The 22,154-nt window shown below is 39.2% G+C and overlaps 1 protein-coding gene across 1 annotated transcript; it reads right to left on the bottom strand.

Moving 5' to 3' along the window:
• Nucleotides 1-465: 465 nt before the first annotated feature.
• Nucleotides 466-9,309, bottom strand: LOC116733397 (mucin-2-like). Its single transcript, XM_032584231.1, has 11 exons — nt 9,143-9,309; nt 8,883-9,070; nt 6,591-6,731; nt 5,552-5,690; nt 4,428-4,605; nt 4,057-4,198; nt 3,834-3,971; nt 3,420-3,478; nt 2,441-3,316; nt 1,839-1,915; nt 466-994 (listed from the first exon to the last, which is right to left on the bottom strand). The coding sequence occupies exons 1-11, from the start codon at nt 9,254-9,256 to the stop codon at nt 899-901; spliced, it is 2,148 nt and encodes a 715-aa protein (XP_032440122.1). The 5' UTR covers nt 9,257-9,309; the 3' UTR covers nt 466-898.
• Nucleotides 9,310-22,154: the final 12,845 nt, after the last annotated feature.

The following is a 22,154-nucleotide window of genomic DNA, read 5'->3' as shown; positions in this document are numbered from 1 at the left end:
CCTCATCGCTGGCTCAGAAAAATCCTCCCTTGCAAAAATAAAAACCACTTTCTAAAGCTTCTCCAGCACCACAAGATTGTTTTTTTTACTCTGATGTATTAGTGAGAGGCTAAATTTAGATATCAGGGAAAGCAAAAAATTAGTTTAATATAAGAAAAAATATTTTCCATCTTACTTAACATTTTCCATTTATAAAGAAATACATTTACGTGAAAAACTATTTCAGCGTCAGTAAAAAGTTACAACATTTGATTTCCAGTCTGTTCAGCTGCTCAGTTAACATGAAAAATATTTTTTCCAAAATATCTTGAATGGACAATATACATGGAAGAACATGAATCTGTGCAAACTTGTGGTTATCCAGCATATTCTGTAATCATCTGATTGCTCTAAATGGCTGCTATTACCAAGGCTGAATTATGCATTAAAATGTCACATAAGAAACAAAATCAAGGTAAAGACAGGAAAATTTAACATTTTTTTATTATTCTGGCACATCTAAACATTTAGCTCATAAGTAGTTGTCTTGAATTTATTTACATCATGAGAGACGTTTACATGCATTCTTTAGAAATATAAAAAATTGTTCCAGGTTCCAACAGAGAACCAAATAACAGATGACAAAAACCATTTAAACCACCAACTTTCTAACGTTCAGTAAAAAAGCTGTTGATATGACAACCTTAAGGAATCCACACGAAAATTTATTCGACAACCAGAAATAAAATTGAATTATCCACATTATTTTCACATGTGATTTATAAATAAACAAGTTAAATGCATGTATAGACATCAAATAAAATATAGTCAACAACAGGAGATGAAACAGTGAAGCTGAATAAGAACATCTGGAAACCCATTTCATTTTTCCACAGAGTTCAGTAACAACTTTTAGCCACTAGGGGGCAGCTGTTGTCATTTCCAGTGCACCTTTTCTCCGGATGGTTACGATTATGTTTTGTGGTAATCCTTTATCAGTCAGTTCATTCTGAATCTGTAGAAGAAACAAAAAGTTTAGTTATGATTCATCTATGTTTGGATTACACAGATTATTCAGTTTTCTTTCACCAAACTGGTGGATCCGTCACTAGACATCAGAAATTATCTCTTCATCAGTTTTTGTCACATAGTTTCAGCATAAAGTAACTTTAAGTATCTTTTGCACACAAACAGATGCATGAACACTGCACAAACATACAGTATGATCTTGTTCATTAATTTTTACACATAGTCATGAGTTCCTGAAGATATAGTGATAAACAGTAAAATTGACAAAAAAACTTCCAAAGAACTATAAAGCTATTTCAAATTGTTGATTTCATGTGAAGCTGCCACAATTAAGTTAATAACAGCAATTTGTACATTTTGCCTTTGTAAAATCATCTTATATGTTGTTTTTATGTTCATTTTAGGAAAAACATTGTTTTCCTTAAGTTAAAACATTTTGTTTTACAGTAAAACAATGACTCCAACATTTTAGAAAATAATATTACCAATGACAGAGCCATCTAACCAGGAAAGAAAAAAAAATGTTTTATCGTAATTTTACAGACGTATTCTGGCAACCACAGCTGCCGGCATTTGACAGTGAAATTTACTTCTTTTTTTTTTACAGTGTACGATGAAACAATAACAGTTAAAATAATAATATTAATAATAATAAAAGAGCAGTTTTGGATGTAAGAAGAGAGATTTTTCTCTGAACATCAAGTGAAATCTACATTTCTTTTACTATTCCACATTCAGAACATTTTCTAACTGCACTAATAACTAAAACAATTTGAAACATGCAGAAGACGTTTGTTGCTGCTCGAGAGAAAGTCACATAATTTACGAACCAGTTGGATGATTGTGTTGTAGTCATTCTCCAGTGAAAGTGTCGTTGAGATCTTTGCGTTCAAAGCCATAACATAATCTAGAAAAAAAACACGGAATCAATACAATAATCTATCACAGAAAAGCTTAATTTATATAAATACTTCAACTTCAACAACATCTCACACATTTTTAAAAATTGAATTTATTTATACAGATTCGTTGCACATGGAGTGATCTAATTTCATCATCAAAATCAATTTTTCTTTATTAATTATTATCTGGATTATAAATAATAATGTTCATTTCTATAACTCAATAATTGGTTGTTTTGATAGCTGCCTTCAAGTTGTTTCCATATCCTTGTTACAGGTTAACCTTTTCCTGCCACATTTTTTATTTTTTTTTATTGTCTGAAACTTAATTTTGGGTTTTCATCATCTGTAGGCCATGATAATCAAAATGACAATAAAGGATTAAAATATTTTAGTTTACATGATGAATCTTTAAAATCTATTAGACTCAAAAAAATATCCAACTTTTTTAAGATTGTCAGATTTTTTTAGTTGTACCTGTAAACACATTCTGACAGTGAAACTACTTAACATACGTTGGTCATACTTACATGGTCCTGGATCCGATGTGCTTGTAGGCGGCGGAGTTGTTGGCGCACTGGTCTGAGTTGGTGGTGGCATGACTGGTGGGGCTGTTCCGAAGACAACTGTAGTTGTAGTTGGAGCTGTTGGTGCGGCTGTAGTTGTAGTTGGAATGTGGGTTGTTGTCGGAACAGTTGTTGGGAAAACAACAGTTGTAGTTGGGAATTGGATGGTTGTTGTTGGCATGGGTGGCATGGTAGTTTCTGGATAGGTGGTTGTTGTTGGCATGGTAGTTTCTGGATAGGTGGTTGTTGTTGGCATGGGTGGCATGGTAGTTTCTGGATAGGTGGTTGTTGTTGGCATGGTAGTTTCTGGATAGGTGGTTGTTGTTGGCATGGTAGTTTCTGGATAGGTGGTTGTTGTTGGCATGGGTGGCATGGTAGTTTCTGGATAGGTGGTTGTTGTTGGCATGGTAGTTTCTGGATAGGTGGTTGTTGTTGGCATGGTAGTTTCTGGATAGGTGGTTGTTGTTGGCATGGGTGGCATGGTAGTTTCTGGATAGGTGGTTGTTGTTGGCATGGTAGTTTCTGGATAGGTGGTTGTTGTTGGCATGGTAGTTTCTGGATAGGTGGTTGTTGTTGGCATGGGTGGCATGGTAGTTTCTGGATAGGTGGTTGTTGTTGGCATGGGTGGCATGGTAGTTTCTGGATAGGTGGTTGTTGTTGGCATGGGTGGCATGGTAGTTTCTGGATAGGTGGTTGTTGTTGGCATGGTAGTTTCTGGATAGGTGGTTGTTGTTGGCATGGTAGTTTCTGGATAGGTGGTTGTTGTTGGCATGGGTGGCATGGTAGTTTCTGGATAGGTGGTTGTTGTTGGCATGGGTGGCATGGTAGTTGTTGGGACGGCTGTAGTTGTAGTTGAAGCAAGATATTAGCAGAAACATGATTAGCAGTGCAAAATAAAGAATTGATTTATGAATAATAGGAAATGAGAAAAAATTTTACTCACAATTTCCAACTTTTACAGTGACGCATCTAAGGTCAGACTGATACACGGATGAAGCCAAGCTGTGGAAATAATTTAGTTTGGTAGCTTTATTATTATAAAATTATTGCCTTTATTTTAACTTAGTTAAGTCTAAAACCAAACATTTTTATAGACACATTTGTCATACCTAAAAAGATTCATTTGCATGAATTTAAATGATGAGTACTTGGCCTTTATTCACTCATAGCCAGCTTTTAGCATCTCTGCTAGCTTCTGAGATTAGGCTAAATGGTCACTCTACAATGAGCTGCGTGTGTCTATGGTTGTTTATTCTGTGTTGCCCTGGGAGGAACTGGTGTCCTATCCAGCCTGATGGACAGGAAACAAACCGACCTGAAACCACATCTTACAACTATTTGAAGAAAACCAACTTACCTCGACTGGACAACAAAGCAGATGGGATGGCTTTCTCCGCTTTCAAAATTAGATGGCGTCCATGTCAAGGTGAAGTTTCCCAATGCCTGTGAGTTTTTCACCACATTATGGGGACCGCTGAACAGGAGACCAGAGATCCTTTAGGAAACAAAACATTAAGATGTTTTTAGGTGATAAACGCAGTGCTTCCCAATCTAACCTCTGTTGTTTTGCTTCTGCCTACGTGGATTGAGTGGCCTCTGCTCTAATGTTGATTTCTACTCCTTCATTGACATTGGTGAGGATCTGGGCTCCGTGGTCTGGAGTTGGAGAAAGGAATCTGGGCAGATAGACTCCTTCAGAGCAGGATGGCACAGCAGGATCCACTGGAACAACAAAGGAAAGCAAGAAATTTAGCCCTGGTGATATAATTTAGGATGGAAAGCCTGATATTTATTTCCACAAGTTGCACCAAAAGTCTCTGAGTAGCATAACAATGAAACTACTTGCAAACTCAACCATAAATGATAAAATGCCAACTTCTCAATGCTAGATTGGACTTTAAAACGGCTCCTAATGGTTGTAAAACCCTGAAATCTGAAAATAGTGTTGCACCTTTCAAAACAAACTGGACTGGAATCTTGCTGATGGCTTCGTTGGTCGTCTTCTGCACCGAGGAGCCGTCGGGTTGAACCAGATTTATGTTCTGCCTGGGGAAGTCTTCCATCACCAGCTGCACTGCGTACGGCCCTTCGTTGCTGCTGTTTGTTGGACTGAATGACAGAGTGCAAGACTGCAAGAGGACAGAAAAGATCAACGCTAAGTGATCTAGATCAGAGGTGTCAAAAGTGTGGCGCAGGGGCCATTTGTAGTCTTGGACTGATTTTTTTGTGGCCCCCAAATGCATTTCAAAAATGATACAAATTTGGCCCGTCGATGCAGATGGAGGCTTTTAATTTGTAATCAGGGTAAAAATTGTTACCACATGATTTTCTTTCACAGGTAAAATACAACACAAAGTATTTGTCTTATTATAATCAAGTTTTAACAAAAGATAAAACCAAATTTCACCGGAGACTTTTAATAAAAAGCCAACTTTGCTGCACAGAAATCAGCTTTTATTCTTTCTTGAATTTGGCTAAATATAGCAAATGTTTTGAAACGAAGCGACCCAAATCCTGTTCTTCTTAATGGAAGTAAAAGTATTCACTTGAGCCCAAATGGAGCTGAAAATTAGATGTTTCTTTTTACTACAGCAAACATGCAAAATTAAAGTAGGAATAAATAGAAAGCTTATGACAATTTTGAGAGTTCTTGGAAAATTTCCAGAACAAACAAAGAAATTTGCTAGAATTTTTTTTTTTAAAGTTTTTAGGTTAATAGAAATTTTCCCCCAAAAAAATTTAATTTCTGCATTTCAATTTTTTTTTGTAAATTTCTGAGATTAATCACAAAATTTCTGAGTTTTTGGCAGAAATTAATTTTTTCCATATAAAATGGCGCTATTACACTTTAAAGTTTTGAATCTACAATAAATATTGAGCTACTTTATTTGCTTAATTGTTGCTTGTTGTTCTTGGGTCCGCTGCTACTTTGGAGTCCACAATTTTGGCCCATGTGGTAAAAAATCTGGACGCGCCTGATGTGTCTCTTCACATATGTTTGCCATGTATTTTGAAAGCGCCAATAAAAACCAAACAACGCAGAAGCGTTTTGTGAATTTAGGCGCCGTTACTTACAGATGAGAGGTTGAGGACGGACGGAGGTGTGCACGGGTTGCACTCTGAAGCTGATGTCATCCCATTTCTGCATTTGACCTCGTCTCCATCGGGGTCAAACGCCAACAAGCTGACGTTTCTCGGACAGTTTGAAGGAATCCTGAAATCGCAGGAATAAAAAGCCACAAATAATTTTCCACAGCCACGCCCAGACTCCTTCGCCTTAATGTGCTTGATAAAAGTTGCCTAACTTGTTCTTTTGAGATTTTATTTTCGTCAGGACATTAATGTGATTCATGCGTTAATCTTCTCTTTAGGGAACAAAGTGGTAAAGACACTATAATGAGTCTGGCTGAACTTTTCTGCGATTGTTAAATCTTTTTTTGGAAACCATCCTCTCAACTTAAACACATGACTCACAATTAAATACCTGTAGCAAGTCCTATCTTGACGGCCAAATTGTGTGAATATAACAAAAAACGGTTTGCAGTGTTAATACACTGCAAAAACTCAAAATCTTACCAAGTCTAGTTTCTACTGCAAATATCTGAGTACACTTGAAATAAGAGAAAATCAGCTTACAAATAACATTAAAGCAAAAATATATGAACTTCTTTTAAGTCAATAATTCCCCAATATTGATGAAAAAGTATGAAATTATTTCACTTATAACAGGATATTTTTCCTGTGCTTTTATCCTATAATCTGCTAATGAAACTAGAACCTTTTCATCAATATTATGGAAATATTTGACTTAAAACAACCCTATATATCTTAATGAGAAGTTACTTCTAAGTTAGTTTTCTCTTAAATGTTTTAAGATATTTGCACCAGAAACTGGACTAAAGATACATGGTACGGTTTTGTGTTTTTGCAGTGTAATGTCCACATGTGTGAAACTTTTGCGCCATTTCTGAATCATTTTAAGGTTCATGGACCTCCTCTTTGTGCCACTCTAGTGCAAAAATGAAGATTCACAGAGATTTAAATGCAAACATTGCATCTTAGAAGGTACATTTAAAGTGTAACAAAGCTGAAAAATTGAATCCTGCAGGTTCACCTCAGAGCTGGGAGGATGGTGGTCACTGGCGAGGTGTTGATTTGGTTGCTATCAGACCGGAAACTCAGCTCTACGTCGGTCACGGCTCTCCAGGACACGATGCTGTTTATGATTCCAGTTATCCAGTTTCCACCATCCAACCTGTAGGGGGAGCAATTGAGAAGCTGAACTTAAGACCTTTAGAGACGTGACGATGGAGGTGCAGAGTTTTCATCGCTCATTTTCAATTTAAACATCACAAGAGGTGGGTAGTAATTAGTTCATTTTAGTTTACTACTACACCATACTTTTTACTTTTAATTGAGTAATATTATTTTGAAGCATCTCAACTCTTACTTGAGTAAAATTTCTTGATACTTCACCCAATGCGAGTTCTTTCACTTAAAGAAGAACAAACATATTTTAGACAAAAATGAGATAGATGTACAATTTCTGTTAAAGTGAGACCTCTTGTTCGTAGACAAGCTTTGTTGTTCATGCTATTTTCTATCTGCTGAGACTTTTGTGTTGTTTAGAGATCAAGTAAACATTGATATACTGATTTTACCCTGTTTTAGCATGCAGTTGACACCAGTTATGAATAAAAACACAAATACAAAACCAGACCAAACTTTTCTTGTTTTAAATAAATCAGAATGACCTAAATTATTTCAACTTGCAAAATGCCACAACAATAAGAGAAAGAACGAGTTTACACACATAATGGTTACTATCTCTTTTAACAATGAAGACAATGTGGCTTCAGAAACCTTTGGTAGGCCGACTGAGACATTTAAGTTAATTAGAGTCACGCCTGTGGATGTACTTTAAAGCCACACCTGGAACTGTCTGCTCTCATGTTTGACACGATGTGAAAGTAAAAAGAAATCAGCCAAGATATCAGGAACTGTGCAGCTTCACCAGCCTGGTTCATTCTGGGGAGGAATTTACAGACGCTTGATTGTGCCGTGTTGATATGTCCAAACAATTATATGAAGTACTGACATGATGGAAATGTCCAACCATCATACCGCTCAGGAAAGAGATGGGTTCTGGTCCAAAATGTGCAGATTGGCCCCAGAACAAAAGGTAAAGACCTGAAGCCATTTCTCCAAAAGAAACATCACAATCCGGAAATAGTTTGCAAATGCGCAGAGGGACAATAAATTCATTTTTTCCAACATCTCCTGTGGTCTGATGACACTAAAGTGGAACAGTTTGATCATGATGACCATCGTTACTTTTGGAGGAAAAACGAGGATCCTTGAACAATCCTAACAGTGAAGTACAGGGGTGGCAGCATCATGCTGTGGGACTGTTTAGCTGGTACAATAATAACCTTCAGCATGCAGCCAAAGTGGTTACAAAGTGGCTTCAGGACACGTTAGTTTGGTGTGGCCCACACAAAGCCCTGATCTCAGTCCGATGGAGAAGTTGTGGGTTGAAACGACTTCAAAAACTTCAGGAATTTCAACGTTAGACCCAAACTTACAGCTTGACAGAAAAGTATTCCTGATGCTCACATAAAAATCTGAATTCAAAGAAAGCTACAAAATCTACTCGCAAAGGTTTCCGTGTTTATTTGGTGTATGTAAACATTTGGTTTCCACTTTACATAGTCATTGTGTATTTTATGTTTCAGTTTTATAAGTTTAATATTGAAAAAAAATTATTTGCAAAGTGTTTCACCTGCTTAAGGTTTGACACTGAAAAAACACAAAATCTTACCAAGTAAATTTGATCCATTATTTCTTGTGCAAATATCACTTAAAATAAGACAAAACTAACTTATAAATATCTTTTCAGCAAAATATGAAGGATTGTTTCAAGTAAGTAATTCTTTAATATTGTTGAAGAAGTTTTAGTTCCACTGGCAGATTATTTCTCTTATAACAAGACATTTTTCTCATAAATTAAATGATCAATTGATTAGAACTAGTCCTAGAACTTAATTGTCAATATTAGGGGATTACTTAGTTGAAAGACCAAATCTTTCTTGCTGAAAAGTTACTTAAAAGTTAGTTTTGTCTCATTTCAGGTGAGAAAATATGGATCAAAACTACTTGGTAAGATTTTGTGTTTTGCAGTGTAACTTTGTTATTTATTTGTAGGATTTTTTTTCATCTTAGTTTTTAAAATGTCACAATTTGCTCACAACTTTACATTCTTTGTCTGCCTGGAAAACGTTACATTATTTCACAGGTTAACTTTTAATTCGTACTTCTGTAATTTGCTTCTGCTGGAGTAAACAAATGTTGAAGTAGTTTTAGTTTTACTCGAGAGCAACCTGACCATCACCAAAGCCTGACTCACGAAAGCTGAAACGGAGCGGTGCCAGACACCAGGCGGGTCGCGACGCCTTCTCTCTGGCACCATTCCCCTGGGCTTTCCTCCACGACGCTCAGCTCAACATCCGCCGTCTCACTTCCACAGTTGCCGCTGCAACTCCACGTGTCGTTGGCTGCGCAAGCGGCGAAGCTCAGCTTGTAGCGAACGTTCACCTGCAGATTAGTAACAAAAGGTGTGAAGGGAAGCTGAAGTTTGGAGGTTGTTTTCAGGGAATCTCATCTTACCAAGAGAGATCCATTGGTCGTCATGTCCTTTGGGTAGTAGGTCATCACGGTGCCGTAGTAATTGTCGGCTTGTGACCCGCAAACCAGAAGCAACAGCAACGCAGAGAGCAACATGTTGACAGAGTCGACAATGAGCTCTACACTTTCAGAGTCAGCCTCTTATCCGCTGCCTCTCCTTGTTCATTCTCATAAAAATAAGATGAAGGTGTGGTTCCCAATCAAAGAACATGAATTACACAGCAGGGATTAACTATGCAGCAGAACAGGACCTACAGAACCCAGTGGGTCTAATTAAACCAATCAAACTGCAAAAATACAAAATCTTTCCAAGTATTTTTTGATCCAGTTTATTGTGAAAATATCTTGGGAAACATGAAATAAGATAAAAGTCATAGGAGTTTGTTTTAAGTCAATTATTTAGTAAAGTTGGCAGATTATTTCACTTATAAATGGAGAAAAATGTCTTGTCTGCCGGTGGAACTAAAACTTTCTCATCAATATTAGAAACTTAAAACAAGTACCAATTTCTTTTTAATTATTATTTCTTTTAATTTAGTTGCATCTTGAGTTGTATGATTGCTCATGTTTTCAGTTTCTTTGTCAGCAACTTCATAACTTCAACTGCTACTTTCAAAGCCTCTTCCTGCAAATTATACAGTCCAGGTAACAATGTGGGAATATTTCAGTAAATTAATCAGTCGAAATTCTGTTTGTTCAACTCACAAAATGAAATTAATTTCACAATATATGGCTCATTACACACTATGATATGTTAAACACATTTATTTGAGTTAAATTTAATGAAAGATACAGAAGAAAACACAAATATTCAGTTTCTTAAAACGTTTTGAAATGACAACATCGTGGTATAAAGTCTGATCAACTGAGAAAGAGATCAATAAATAAAAATTACGTGTACAATCACTTTGTTGGGCTCCTTTTACATAAATTACTCCTTTAATTTATGTAAAAATTACATTTTTACATAAATTAAAATGTAATTTTAATTTACATTTTAAATGGAGGTATTTTACTCAAGCAAGAGTACAAATACTTCATAATACAATTATGCAAGTAAAAAATAAAAAGTACAAGGTAGTAAAAATATTCTTAAATGGAAATTTTTAAAAAAGTTAATTAAGTAAATGTAAATGAATAAACGTAACTCTGTTCCTTAATCTACCAAACATGCACATATTTTTTAATCAAGGCTGGATGGATAAAATGATCTGAATTACTTTTAGATTTCAGATTAGTTGCTTTCACTCATTTGCTTCTGACGTTTTGACGTCAAAACATAAAGTCCTGCCTTCAAATACCACAATTAAATCTGACATTTACCTCGTCGCCTAGCAACACATTTTACTTTAATCACGTAAACAACGCCAAGCCTTCGAGGCAGCTGCTTTTACTTTCTGTTTGTTACAAGAAAATATTTGTATGATCAGATTAGGCGAACGACTGCTGCGTAGCAAAGTAAAAAAAAATATTTAAACAAATTAAATTCAGTTTATTTTTGTAGCTCCGATTTACAATTTGTCTGTTTACAAAAGAACTCAAGTCAAATAAATCATACAGGCGGATTCTAAGGTAAGTTCATCCACTCCAATTAATTCTGGTTGTAAAATAATGCAGTAAAGTCCAGGTTTTTATTCAGATTGGTTAGAAAGTTTTCTATCCAAGAATATTTGCAGCATTCACTCCTGGAGAATCATGCAGCGACAGTTTTACTCAACGTTACATAACAAAACAAGAGGCGGAGTCTCACCGGTTTGGTAAATATGAGGTTGACAACGTAAGTAGCCATTCCTGTTTATCAAAATAAATATTAAAATAGACACAGAGGAGAAGAAAACAGGAATTAAAAGAAAAACAAAACAAAAATCTATGAAGTTTAGTAAAATCTGTCTTGGCCAGTTCAACCAAGTGAAACTGTAGCTGTTGTAAAGTCTGTTCATGAAGGAGGGCGGTGACCTGATTTACAAAAAGCCTCAGTTTTTGTTATCCTGTGTCACTTTTTCATCAATATTATGGAATTAATTGACTTAAAACAACACTTTATATCTCATATTTTACTCTAAACACTTAGAGTAAAATATGAGGAAGTAGACCAACTCTTATGTCATCACAATTTTTCCGTACTCTACCCTCATGATAAACACAGGAAGTCATCGTTAGATTACCGTAGTCTAAAAATATATAAGATAACAAAATAGATTAAAAATCCTAATCATTCATTTTTCTTTCTGTCTCCAACAGAGAGGCACTGCTTTCAGTGAAAACACATTTACTTTACAACTTTACTACTTGAAATCTGCATAAGTGAAACATATCCGGTTTTCTTTTGTGGCTTAGTTTGATTTTCACTTTCCATTTCAAAGTCTTGACACTACAGACTCATGCATGTCTCTTTGACTGTCAAGATACAAAAGATATAATTAAATTCCTGGCTTGTTTACCTTAATTGCTGCTAAATGTAGCCAAACCAGAATCCCTCCTGAATAACAACAGCTGCTTGTTGGCGTCCAGCTGGTGAATCCTTTTTAATTGTGCTTTGTTTTTATGTTTGTAGATGGATTTTCTTCTGCTTTATGCTGTTTATTTCACCCCACAAAGTCTGAAACTTTAAAAGTGCTTTTTTTTTTTTAAAAAAGGAAGCATTCATGAGATTCAGTTTATGCAACAGCCAGAGTTTCACACTACTGTACACAAAGTAACTTTATAACCTTGTTGCTTTTAATGAGTAAACCAACCATTAAACTTTGACATTTTCATCTCAAATAAACTCAAACACGGATCTAAATTATCACATTTTGACACTAATGTCAACCAGATGTGTTTAGAGCAGCCAAAATGGGATAAAAGCAGAATTACTTATAAATATTTGTTACTGAAGTCCACAGAAAAAATGTAATCATCTAAACAATGACACAAGTAATAGGAGAGTTGGGAAGAGACTAGTTACATTTAATTTAACTGAGTAACTGTTTTGAAAAGGTTTAGCTTTAGGAGTATTTTTACTTTTTGTTTTTACTTGAATACTTTTATTATGAAGTATTTCTGCTCTTACTGGAGTAAAACTTCTGTATTTTCTACTCATTGAATGAAAAACAAACATGTAAGTCCCAGTAAGCTTTTCATCTGGACACTTAGTAAAAAAATCATAAGCTTGAATTTTTTATCCTGATCTGACTTAGAAACAAACCACATGAATTCTGCAGAATTTTACCACAAAATTAGTTTTGCGGTTCCTTAAGTGACTGAAAAAAAATATGAAAAGAACGAAGCAAAACTGACTTTGTCTCATCCTTCGCCTCTTCCTCTATATTTGAAATTCAGGACAGAGACGGTGTTGTAATTTCCTGCATAAACATTTATGATTCCTGAGAAAGGATCTGAGAACGCAAATCATCCTGAGTAAACAGCAGCAGGCGGGGAACTGTGTTCAGCTCCAAAGGAATCATATCAATCAACGTGTGAACAACAAAAGTGTCCAGTAACGACTTGCTACATGTCAGAATTGGTCAAATATTTAATGCTCCAATATGCATCAGCAAATCACCAATTCAGTTCAATGTAAATAGAAATTAAATGTCGTAATATCCAGTATCAAGCAGTCTTCTAAAGACAGTGTTGCCGTCATGGCATGCTAACTGTTCCAATAGCTAACATTGGAATATTCCAATATTCCAATATGGATTTTTCTATATCTAAATGTGACTGTGCGGTGAAGCTAAAAATTAAACTACTGTAATAATTGGTGCAACAACAGTTACATTTTGTCAGAAATATTTACAAATAAAATATAAATGGGGCATATGGGATCATTTCACCTCCTCTGGGTGTCACAGACACAGAATCTGAGCACCGGCAAGAGGAGCGTTCATATCTACTAGCTGGGGTTTATTTTACTATTTTTATGATTTACTTCATTTGTAAGAAATAAGCTATGTAGGAATATGTGTGTGTGCCTGTGTTGCATTGTGCGTGTTTGTGTTTGTGTGGGTCAGACACACAACGTGTCCACATTTGTGTGGCTCATAAGCATTGTGTTGATTTTGTGCTCCACTTACATGAAGCTTATTAGGGTTGTGTTTGTGTGAGTCGTGTGGAAATTAGGGCATAAGCAAATTATCACTGATATTTAAGATAAGTTATAATTTGCTTATCTTAGAGATAAGTGGATTATCTCTAAGATAATAAGCAAATTATTACATATCTCTAAGATAAGTAATAATTATCTTATTAATTAAGATAATTATTATTAATATGCAAATTATTACATATCTCTAAGATAAGTAATTGTGTGTCTGTAATAATTTGCTCGTCTTAAGCAAATTATTCTCAGGTAAGAGAAGATCCTACATCATGGTCCTGCTGCTGGCCTCTGGTCTGTTGTCTCCTCCCCGACTCTTTGCTCCTTCTATTGTGACAATAAACATTTCTTTAAAATATATCAAAAGCAACAGTGAGAACAACTTTTGCAAAGAAAAAAAACAGGACTGGGTTTATTCCTGGCAACAACTAGCTATCAAGCAATGCAACATGGCTCAACAGCAACAGCAAGGGCCCCTCCTTTTCCAGTTCAGGCATTCGCCTTGTTAGGCCTACGACAAAGATTATTTGCCCACAGCTGATGAAGCCAATAGGACCTCATCACATCTGCAAAAAGCAGAGACGAGATGCTAAGGCCACTAAAACGGATCCCATTAAAAAACCTTGACTGCATCTAGAAACTGGAGTCAAAGGGCAACCTGTGGAGGGCAACCTGCGGAGAACAACCTGTGGAGGGCAACCTGTGGAGGGCAACCTGTGGAGAACAACCTGTGGAGAGCAACCTGTGGAGAGCAATCTGTGGAGGGCAACCTGTGGAGAGCAACCTGTGGAGAGCAACCTGTGGAGAGCAATCTGTGGAGGGCAACCTGTGGAGAGCAACCTGTGGAGGGCAACCTGTGGAGAGCAACCTGTGGAGAGCAACCTGTGGAGGGCAACCTGTGGAGAGCAACTCTCACTATGTTTCTCTAATCTGAACCATTTGCAAATTCAATTTTCTAGAAATTAATACCTTTTTGAGGACAATGTACATTAGTCAATAACCCCAATTTAAATAATTTTTGAAATCCTGGGGGGAACCGGAGCACCCGGAGAAAACCCCACACTAACACGGGGAGAACAGACAAACTCCCACAGAAAGAGGCGCCTGGTTGAGAATGAAGAACGCTTTTCTGTGAAGATGCAGCGCTAACCACTGCATCACCGTGTTGTCCTTTTTTGTTTTTTAGTCTAAAATGTAAGATGTAATTTGGGGTTTTGAAAATGGTTCAGGACTGACCTGGACTCTTTAACTAGTTGCTTGTTTTAGAGGTTTTCTTGCTTTTCTCACCACAAATGTTTCTCCAATCGGAACCGTTTGCAAATTAAATTTTCCAGAAATTAATACTACCTTTTTTGAGGACAATTTACTTTGGTCAATAACCCTAATTTATATGGTTTTGGAAATCTGTGGGAAACCGGAGCACCCGGAGAAAAACCCACGGCCATTTTTTTGGGGGGGATCTAAAATAAGAAATATATTTTGGGGTTTTGCAAACGGTTCAGAAATTACATTTTTTCCTAATCGCTTTATTCAGAGGCTTTTTTGCTTTTCTTCTTGAACATTTGTGGTTTTCTTAGCCCCAAACAGTGTCGTATCTTCTTCCACACTGATTTTTCCTCGGCGACTGCCCCCACTGGTTCCTGTGACAGATTTTCCACAGAGCGGTCCGTCACGTCCATGGATTCCATGTTACTCGGCATGTTTTCCATAAAGTCGTTTACCTGGTTGGGAGAGGCATCAGGAACATCAATGTTTTCTGACAGGGTTTCCTCTGTCAGACGGTCCTGATCCATGGACGCAGTGTCAGAAACCTTGTTTTCCGGGGTAGTGTCTTTCTCGTTTGGTTCTTTTTGTCTCTCAGGTCCTAATTCGTGTTTGAGTTGATGTTCAGTTTTCATGTTTTCCTGCTGTGAGTTAAGCTCACAGCCGGAGGGAAGTTGTTGAAAAGCAGTCAGTTGTTTTAGGAGACTGTCCTTCTCAGCTTTAAGCTCGGTGATAATCTTCAGGTCACTCATCCTTTGCTCTGAATAAGTTTTAATCTCTTTATGTGCATTCTGCTTAAATGTTTTTAAGTCATTTATTAGACTCAAAACCCTTCCATCATATGCGGCTCCTAGTACTTTGTAAGTAACTGTTGCGAATTCCACAACAGATTGCAGATGTTTTATTACCTTAGTTGATTGCCATTTCAGGAAAGAGATATCTTCTGCATTTTTCTGATTGAGGTTGTCCTTCTCTGCTCTGAGTGCCTTGATGAGCTCAATAATATCATGCTTGGTTTTTTCCAAATTAGCTTCTTTCATATGAGTCACATCTGCTTCATACCTCGACTTTAGTTCTTGGTATGAACCATTAATCTGCTCTAGTTCTCTCACCAGGCATTTCTCGGTAACCTTGAAGCTTCTGATCTCCTTGGACATTTTCTCTATTAAATTTTGGTCCTGTCTGATCTTGTCTTTATTGACCATCTGCATGTCAGCCTGACGTTTCCTCTCACTAATGTCTGCTTCAGATTTGGACTGAAGCTCCTCGTATTTAGCCTTCATGTCGTCCAGCTCTTGTTGGAGTGCTCTGTTTTTATCTTTTAATTCCTCAATCCTTGACATGAACGCTCGCTCTGTGGCAATAGGATCTACCTTCACTGTGTCTAGGTCCTCTTGCAGCTGCTGTTTTGTTTCGCTGTCCACCTCGGAATCGATAATTGCAGGGCTGAGAGTCTCTGGATTGTTGCACTTTTCAATTGCCTGTAGTTTTTTCTTCAACTCGATGCTCCTGCCGATGAAAATCTCCTTAAGAGCTCTCTGCGTCTCTACCTCAGCTTTTGTTTCCTCCAGTTTTGTTTGGGTGTCGTCCAGCTTTTGGTTCTGGTCAAACAATTTTGCTTTCTCCATTTTTAAAAGAGAGGCAAGTCGTTGTATCTCTATGTGGAAATCAAAGGGAGGAGGTCTGTTTCCTACCCACCCATACTGACGTCCTTTGGCTATCTCACTGATGGAACAATTTTGGCTTTGATGTGCCATGTTTTGACAAAATAATACTTGTTCAAATCAGTCTGCTAACAATCTCACTGTAAAAGCGCTTTGCGTGCGTCTGAACTCCTCAGTAGTGCAGCAAGCAATGACAAGAAGGTAGAAGTTTGTTACATAGATAGAGTGCTGATGACATCACAAGCATGACTCTAGTTGTGACATCACAGAGTTTTCCTTCATCTTTGGAATGTGTTACCGTTGGTTACACTGTCTATGTTGTTATACAAGCAGTTTATGGAGAGACGTTTTTTTTGGCAATATTTACATAAAATGTGTGAATTTAGATTTCCAGATTTGTTTCATTGTGTCCAATGAAACATAAAACCTTTCAAAAGTTTTCACACACTCACACTTTTACAAACCTGAAAGTTGCAAAGAAAAATGATACTCTCCTTTAAATCTTTGTTTTAATATGTAGCGTCGCTGCTGGCTATCTGTTTGTATTGGGACTTTTTTGTCCTCCTCTGTGATTCTGTACATTCATTTTCGCGTTTAGATGTTTTCCTGTTGGCCTTTCTTTAAACCCCTCAAGAGGCTCGGCAGCACAAACACTCAGCGATGATCGAGATCAGCGGGAGCTTACATCCATCAATCAGTTCTTGGTCCATTAAAGTAACTCTGCAAATAAAACCTTGTTTTTCAGGTCGAACACAGAGACAGCTGAGGTGGCAAGTCTGATTATCCCACCAAAGAGCAGGAGGAGAAAGGTGTCTTTCAGACCAAGTACAAAGTATTGGGGGGAGAGGAAGTTTAACCAAAAACCCACCAGACACAAACACACACCTGCAGTTTTTGTTAAAGTTTCAAACATTTTTTATTGACAGAAAGTGTTTTAATTTTTATTTTTTATTTTTGCTTGATTATTATTTTGTTACTTAAAGTCATTTTTCCCATTAAAATCCCCAAATTTCCAAATGACTTCATATTTTGGTCCGTCTGATCATTAAATTTTTAAATATTAAATGATTCATAATTTGATCAGTCACTCAGTACTTGAGTAAACCTTTTACCAAATACTTTTTCAAGCTACTTTTTACTTTTATTTGAGTAAAATTTTTGAATACTGAGCAATAGTACAAAAAAAAGGGTATTTGGGAAAACTAGTATTGAAGTGTTGCATAACTGTTTCATCATTACGTCTGATTTAATTTTAAAGTTATGCAATCATGTTGTAATAGTTTAATCATTATGATGACTCAGCTCCAACAGCTTCACTTTTCATTTCTACTTGTATAAAAGGTTTAATTAGCAAAGTTATCAAACATACTGAGGGCGAAGATGGTGGGAAAAAAGCAGAGTTGTAATTTATTCTCCACTAATTTTGTGTTCTTTGATTTTGTTAGGGTGAGTTTCACCTTTCACCTTTCACCTTTCGCCTCATGATTTCTGCAGATTGTCAGGATCTGTGTTTTCTGTGTTCATTTAGAGTTTTTTGTGTCCTTAAGTCTCTTCGTTGTCCTGTCCTCCCCTTGATTGTTCCCAGGTGTGTCTCGTCTCTGTGATTACCCTCCCGTGTATTTAACTCCACCTGTGTTCCTTGTTCCTCGTCGGGTCCTCGTCAATTTTTCGTCGTTGTCAATGTTTAGTCTAGTCTAGTCGTGGTCAGTGTTTCCTTGTGCCTGCTACCTGTTGCTGGGTTAATTTATCATTAAACATCCATTATTCATCTCATCTGGGTCTACAGCGTCTGCCTCACCACCTCGCACCCGCACACCATGACAGAAGGACCCGACCAGAGAGAACGGTGAGGCACGCTATTTTTATTTTTTTCATCATGGACCCAACGGAGTTAAAGGAGCTAACAGATACCATCGGCGAGTATGAGGAGGCAATGGCCAAACCATACGCTGCCTGCAGACGGCTCGGTTTCGCCATCCGCTTGGGAATGCTGCTGGACTATTGGGTTCCTCGCTTTCCGCACCCGGGGTTGGTGGAGTTGCAGAGGGAGGCAGAGTGGGAGCGTATGGCGGCTCTAGCCGTAATGGCTGGCGAACCTCTGCCTCCCAAGCCGCACAGTTTCTCCGCCAGCCCAGATCCTGCTCCAGTTCCGGGACCAGCACCTCCAGCTCCACCTCCGCTGTCTGCCCGGAGACAGCGACGTGAGCCGCCGGCAGACCCGGCCCCTCGTCGCTTTCCGGAGCCGCCACCTCCACGGTCAGCCCGGAGACAGCGACGTGAGCCGCCGGTGGACCCGGCCCCTCGTCGCCTTCCGGAGCTGTCACCTCCGCAGCCGTTTCCCAGGCTTCGCTGCGGCTCGCCCCCGCAGCCGTTTCCCAGGCTTCGCTGCGGCTCGCCCCCGCAGCCGGTTCCCAGGCTTCGCTGCGGCTCGCCCCCGCAGCCGGTTCCCAGGCTCCGCTCCGGCTCGCCCCCGCAGCCGGCCCCGAGGCTCCGCTCCGGCGCACCTCCAGCTCCACCCGAGGCCGAATCAGCCGGCGTTCCAGCCGGCGCACCCGAGGCCGAATCAGCCGGCGTTCCAGCCGGCGCACCCGAGGCCGAATCAGCCGGCGTTCCAGCCGGCGCACCCGAGGCCGAATCAGCCGGCGTTCCAGCCGGCGCACCCGAGGCCGAATCAGCCGGCGTTCCAGCCGGCGCACCCGAGGCCGAATCAGCCGGCGCACCAGCCGGTGCATCAGAGACCGAGACTCCCTGTGTTCCTACCGAGACTCCCTGTGTTCCTCCTGAGACCCTGACCTTCTGCGTTCCTCCTGAGACCCTGACCTTCTGCGTTCCTCCTGAGACCCTGACCTTCTGCGTTCCTCCTGAGACCCTGACCTTCTGCGTTCCACCCGAGACCCTGGCCTCCAGCGTTCCACCCGAGACCCTGGCCTCCAGCGTTCCACCCGAGACCCTGGCCTCCAGCGTTCCACCCGAGACCCTGGCCTCCAGCGTTCCACCCGAGACCCTGGCCTCCAGCGTTCCACCCGAGACCCTGACCTCCAGCGTTCCACCCGAGACCCTGACCTCCAGCGTTCCACCCGAGACCCTGACCTCCAGCGTTCCACCCGAGACCGAGACTCCCTGCGTTCCACCCGAGACCGAGACTCCCTGCGTTCCACCCGAGACCGAGACTCCCTGCGTTCCACCCGAGACCGAGACCCCCAGTGTTCCACCCGAGACCGAGACCCCCCAGTGTTCCGACCGAGACCCCCTGTGTTCCGACCGAGACCCCCTGTGCTCCGACCGAGACCCCCTGTGCTCCGACCGAGACCCCCAGCGTTCCGACCGAGACTCCCAGCGTTCCACCAGAGACCCTGCATCGGGGGGCTCGTCGTCGCCGTCTGTGGGCGGCCCCCGGGGCTCATCATCGCCACCTCCAGGGCCGCGGACGGCCGCTGGACCGCCTCCTGGGGTCCCGCCTCCGTGGTTCCCGCCTCCAGCGCCGCGGACGGCCGCCGGACCGCCTCCGTGGTTCCCGCCTCCAGCGCCGCGGACGACCGCCGGACCACCTCCGTGGTTCCCGCCTCCTTTGCCTCCGCCCACCCTGTGGGTAGTTTTTTGTTTGTTTTTGGACTCTTGGCCCCTCTTGTGTTTCCGCCCACGATGGTGGGTTGTTTTTTGTTTTTCTGGACTCTGGCCCCCCGTCCAGCGCCCCTCCGCCCACCCTTGTTGTGTTTTTGTTTTTTCTGGACTCTGGCCCCCCATCCGGCGCCCCTCCGCCCACCCTTGTTGTGGTTTTTTTTTTTTTTTTTTTGGGCGTCTGGTAGCCGCCCTTGAGGGGGGGGTACTGTCAGGATCTGTGTTTTCTGTGTTCATTTAGAGTTTTTTGTGTCCTTAAGTCTCTTCGTTGTCCTGTCCTCCCCTTGATTGTTCCCAGGTGTGTCTCGTCTCTGTGATTACCCTCCCGTGTATTTAACTCCACCTGTGTTCCTTGTTCCTCGTCGGGTCCTCGTCAATTTTTCGTCGTTGTCAATGTTTAGTCTAGTCTAGTCGTGGTCAGTGTTTCCTTGTGCCTGCTACCTGTTGCTGGGTTAATTTATCATTAAACATCCATTATTCATCTCATCTGGGTCTACAGCGTCTGCCTCACCACCTCGCACCCGCACACCATGACACAGATTTTCACCAGCAGCTTCGCTTTTATAAGTAATAAAGTAATCAGCAACTAAGTAATTATTTTAAGATGGCCAATAGTTTATTAGGCACCAGTAAATCATAATAAATACACTCTGAATCATTCAGCTTTTACTGTTCTGTTTTAATTGACCAATTGTAACCCCTCTGTGACATGACTGTCGATCATTTATTGATCACTACAGTTTTTGACGTCTATTATATCCAATTCTTTCTGATAATGTGATGACAAAGGTATATTCCCAGTTATAAAATGACAACTGGTCATTGAGAAATAAGTCATAATGCATCGAAATATGGACTCAATATTTCACTGTTTTCACCATAATGTCGACTTAATTTCATTTGAACTTTGATTCTGATCAGTTTATGACAGTGATTGATTATTGGGGTCTTTCTGCATTGAGTCTCTCTACTCTGGCTAATTTTAAATGATTTTGAATTAAATTTTTCTTATGTCAAGATGAATCAATCTAATATCTTTAGTTAAACTTTTAGGTATTTTCATAATTTCCTGTATGTTGTTATGAGCTGATTGACTCTTGCATCATGGGAAACATTTGTTTAGAGTTTGGCTCTTAATCTACTGTTATATAATCAGTTTTAATTAGTGCTGTCCACAACTATTTAAATTCTGACCCTTTATTAAAGAAACTATTTCGTTTTTGTTTTAATTTTGTGGAATTTACAGTATCTATATTACTTTTTTAAAAACAAAACCTGCTTGTTGTATTCATTTTTCAGATGTACAGTACAGACCAAATGTTTGGACACACCTTCTAATTCAATGGGTTTTCTTTATTTTCATGACTGTTTATAAGGTAAGAAATCCCACTTATTAACCTGACAGGGCACACCTATGAAGTGAAAACCATTTCAGGTGACGACCTCTTGAAGCTCATCAAGAAAATGCAGAGTGTGTGCAAAGCAGTAATCACAGCAAAAGGTTGCTACTTTGAAGAAACTAGAATATAAGGGGTATTTTCAGTTGTTTTACACTTTTTTGTTTAGTGCATATTTCCACATGTGTTATTCATAGTTTTGATGCCTTCAGTGTGAATCTACAATGTCAATAGTCATGAAAATAAAGGAAACTCATTGAATTAAAAGGTGTGTCCAAAGTTTTGGTCTGTACTGTACTTCGTTTTTGTGTCTGGATATTTAGTGAGAAACAATAGACAAGACAATTTCCCTCCATCTTCTGGTCTCAATTCTGAATTACATCTTGTGTTTGCTCCTGTCATTTTTACCATTACCAAATTATCACCCCATAAAAAATGAGTAACATTCTAAATGTGAAAGTAAAATCAAACTTTCCTATATCCTAAAGTATCCTAAAGTCATTTTTTATGACTTAGTTTGCTGAAAACTTCAGGAATAAGTTGGATTAAGACGTACAAAGAAATCAGAAAAGCAAACACTTTCCCCTGCAGGAATCAAGCTTCATTCTCACAATTTTCCACTAGGGGGCAGCAGTCATGTGGTGTTATTTCCACTGAGTTGGAGTAACGAAGAAGAGACTAGAAAAAGAAAATCTGAACTGGTCTGGAAGGTTAATACAACAACAATAATAACAACAACAATAATAACAGATCAAACCATCCAGTGATTTACAAACCAAGAATAAAAAGTTTATTTCTTACAAAATACTTGAATAATCCTGCCTTCACTTTAAGGCTGTATCACGCAAGCATGTTTTTAATTAGGACAAAATTTTAAATTAGTGCTTGAATATTTGAAATCTTAATCTTTTTAATATATGTATATATTATACCAAAGTAATAAACTAGATACTCCTATTCAGGGTTGGTAGATA

This window comes from Xiphophorus hellerii, chromosome 14 (genome assembly GCF_003331165.1).
Source record: "Xiphophorus hellerii strain 12219 chromosome 14, Xiphophorus_hellerii-4.1, whole genome shotgun sequence".
Lineage (NCBI taxonomy): Eukaryota > Metazoa > Chordata > Actinopteri > Cyprinodontiformes > Poeciliidae > Xiphophorus > Xiphophorus hellerii.
This window is presented reverse-complemented; position numbering and strand designations above follow the sequence as displayed.

Excerpts from the sequence above, each read along its gene's own strand:
- LOC116733397 (XM_032584231.1), bottom strand. The coding sequence starts at position 9,256 with ATGTTGCTCTCTGCGTTGCTGTTGCTTCTGGTTTGCGGGTCACAAGCC. Across the intron at positions 5,691-6,590 it reads ACCATCCTCCCAGCTCTGAG|GATTCCTTCAAACTGTCCGA; the intron begins GTGAACCTGCAG and ends CTGCGATTTCAG. Across the intron at positions 4,199-4,427 it reads AGTCCAGTTTGTTTTGAAAG|TGGATCCTGCTGTGCCATCC; the intron begins GTGCAACACTAT and ends TTGTTGTTCCAG.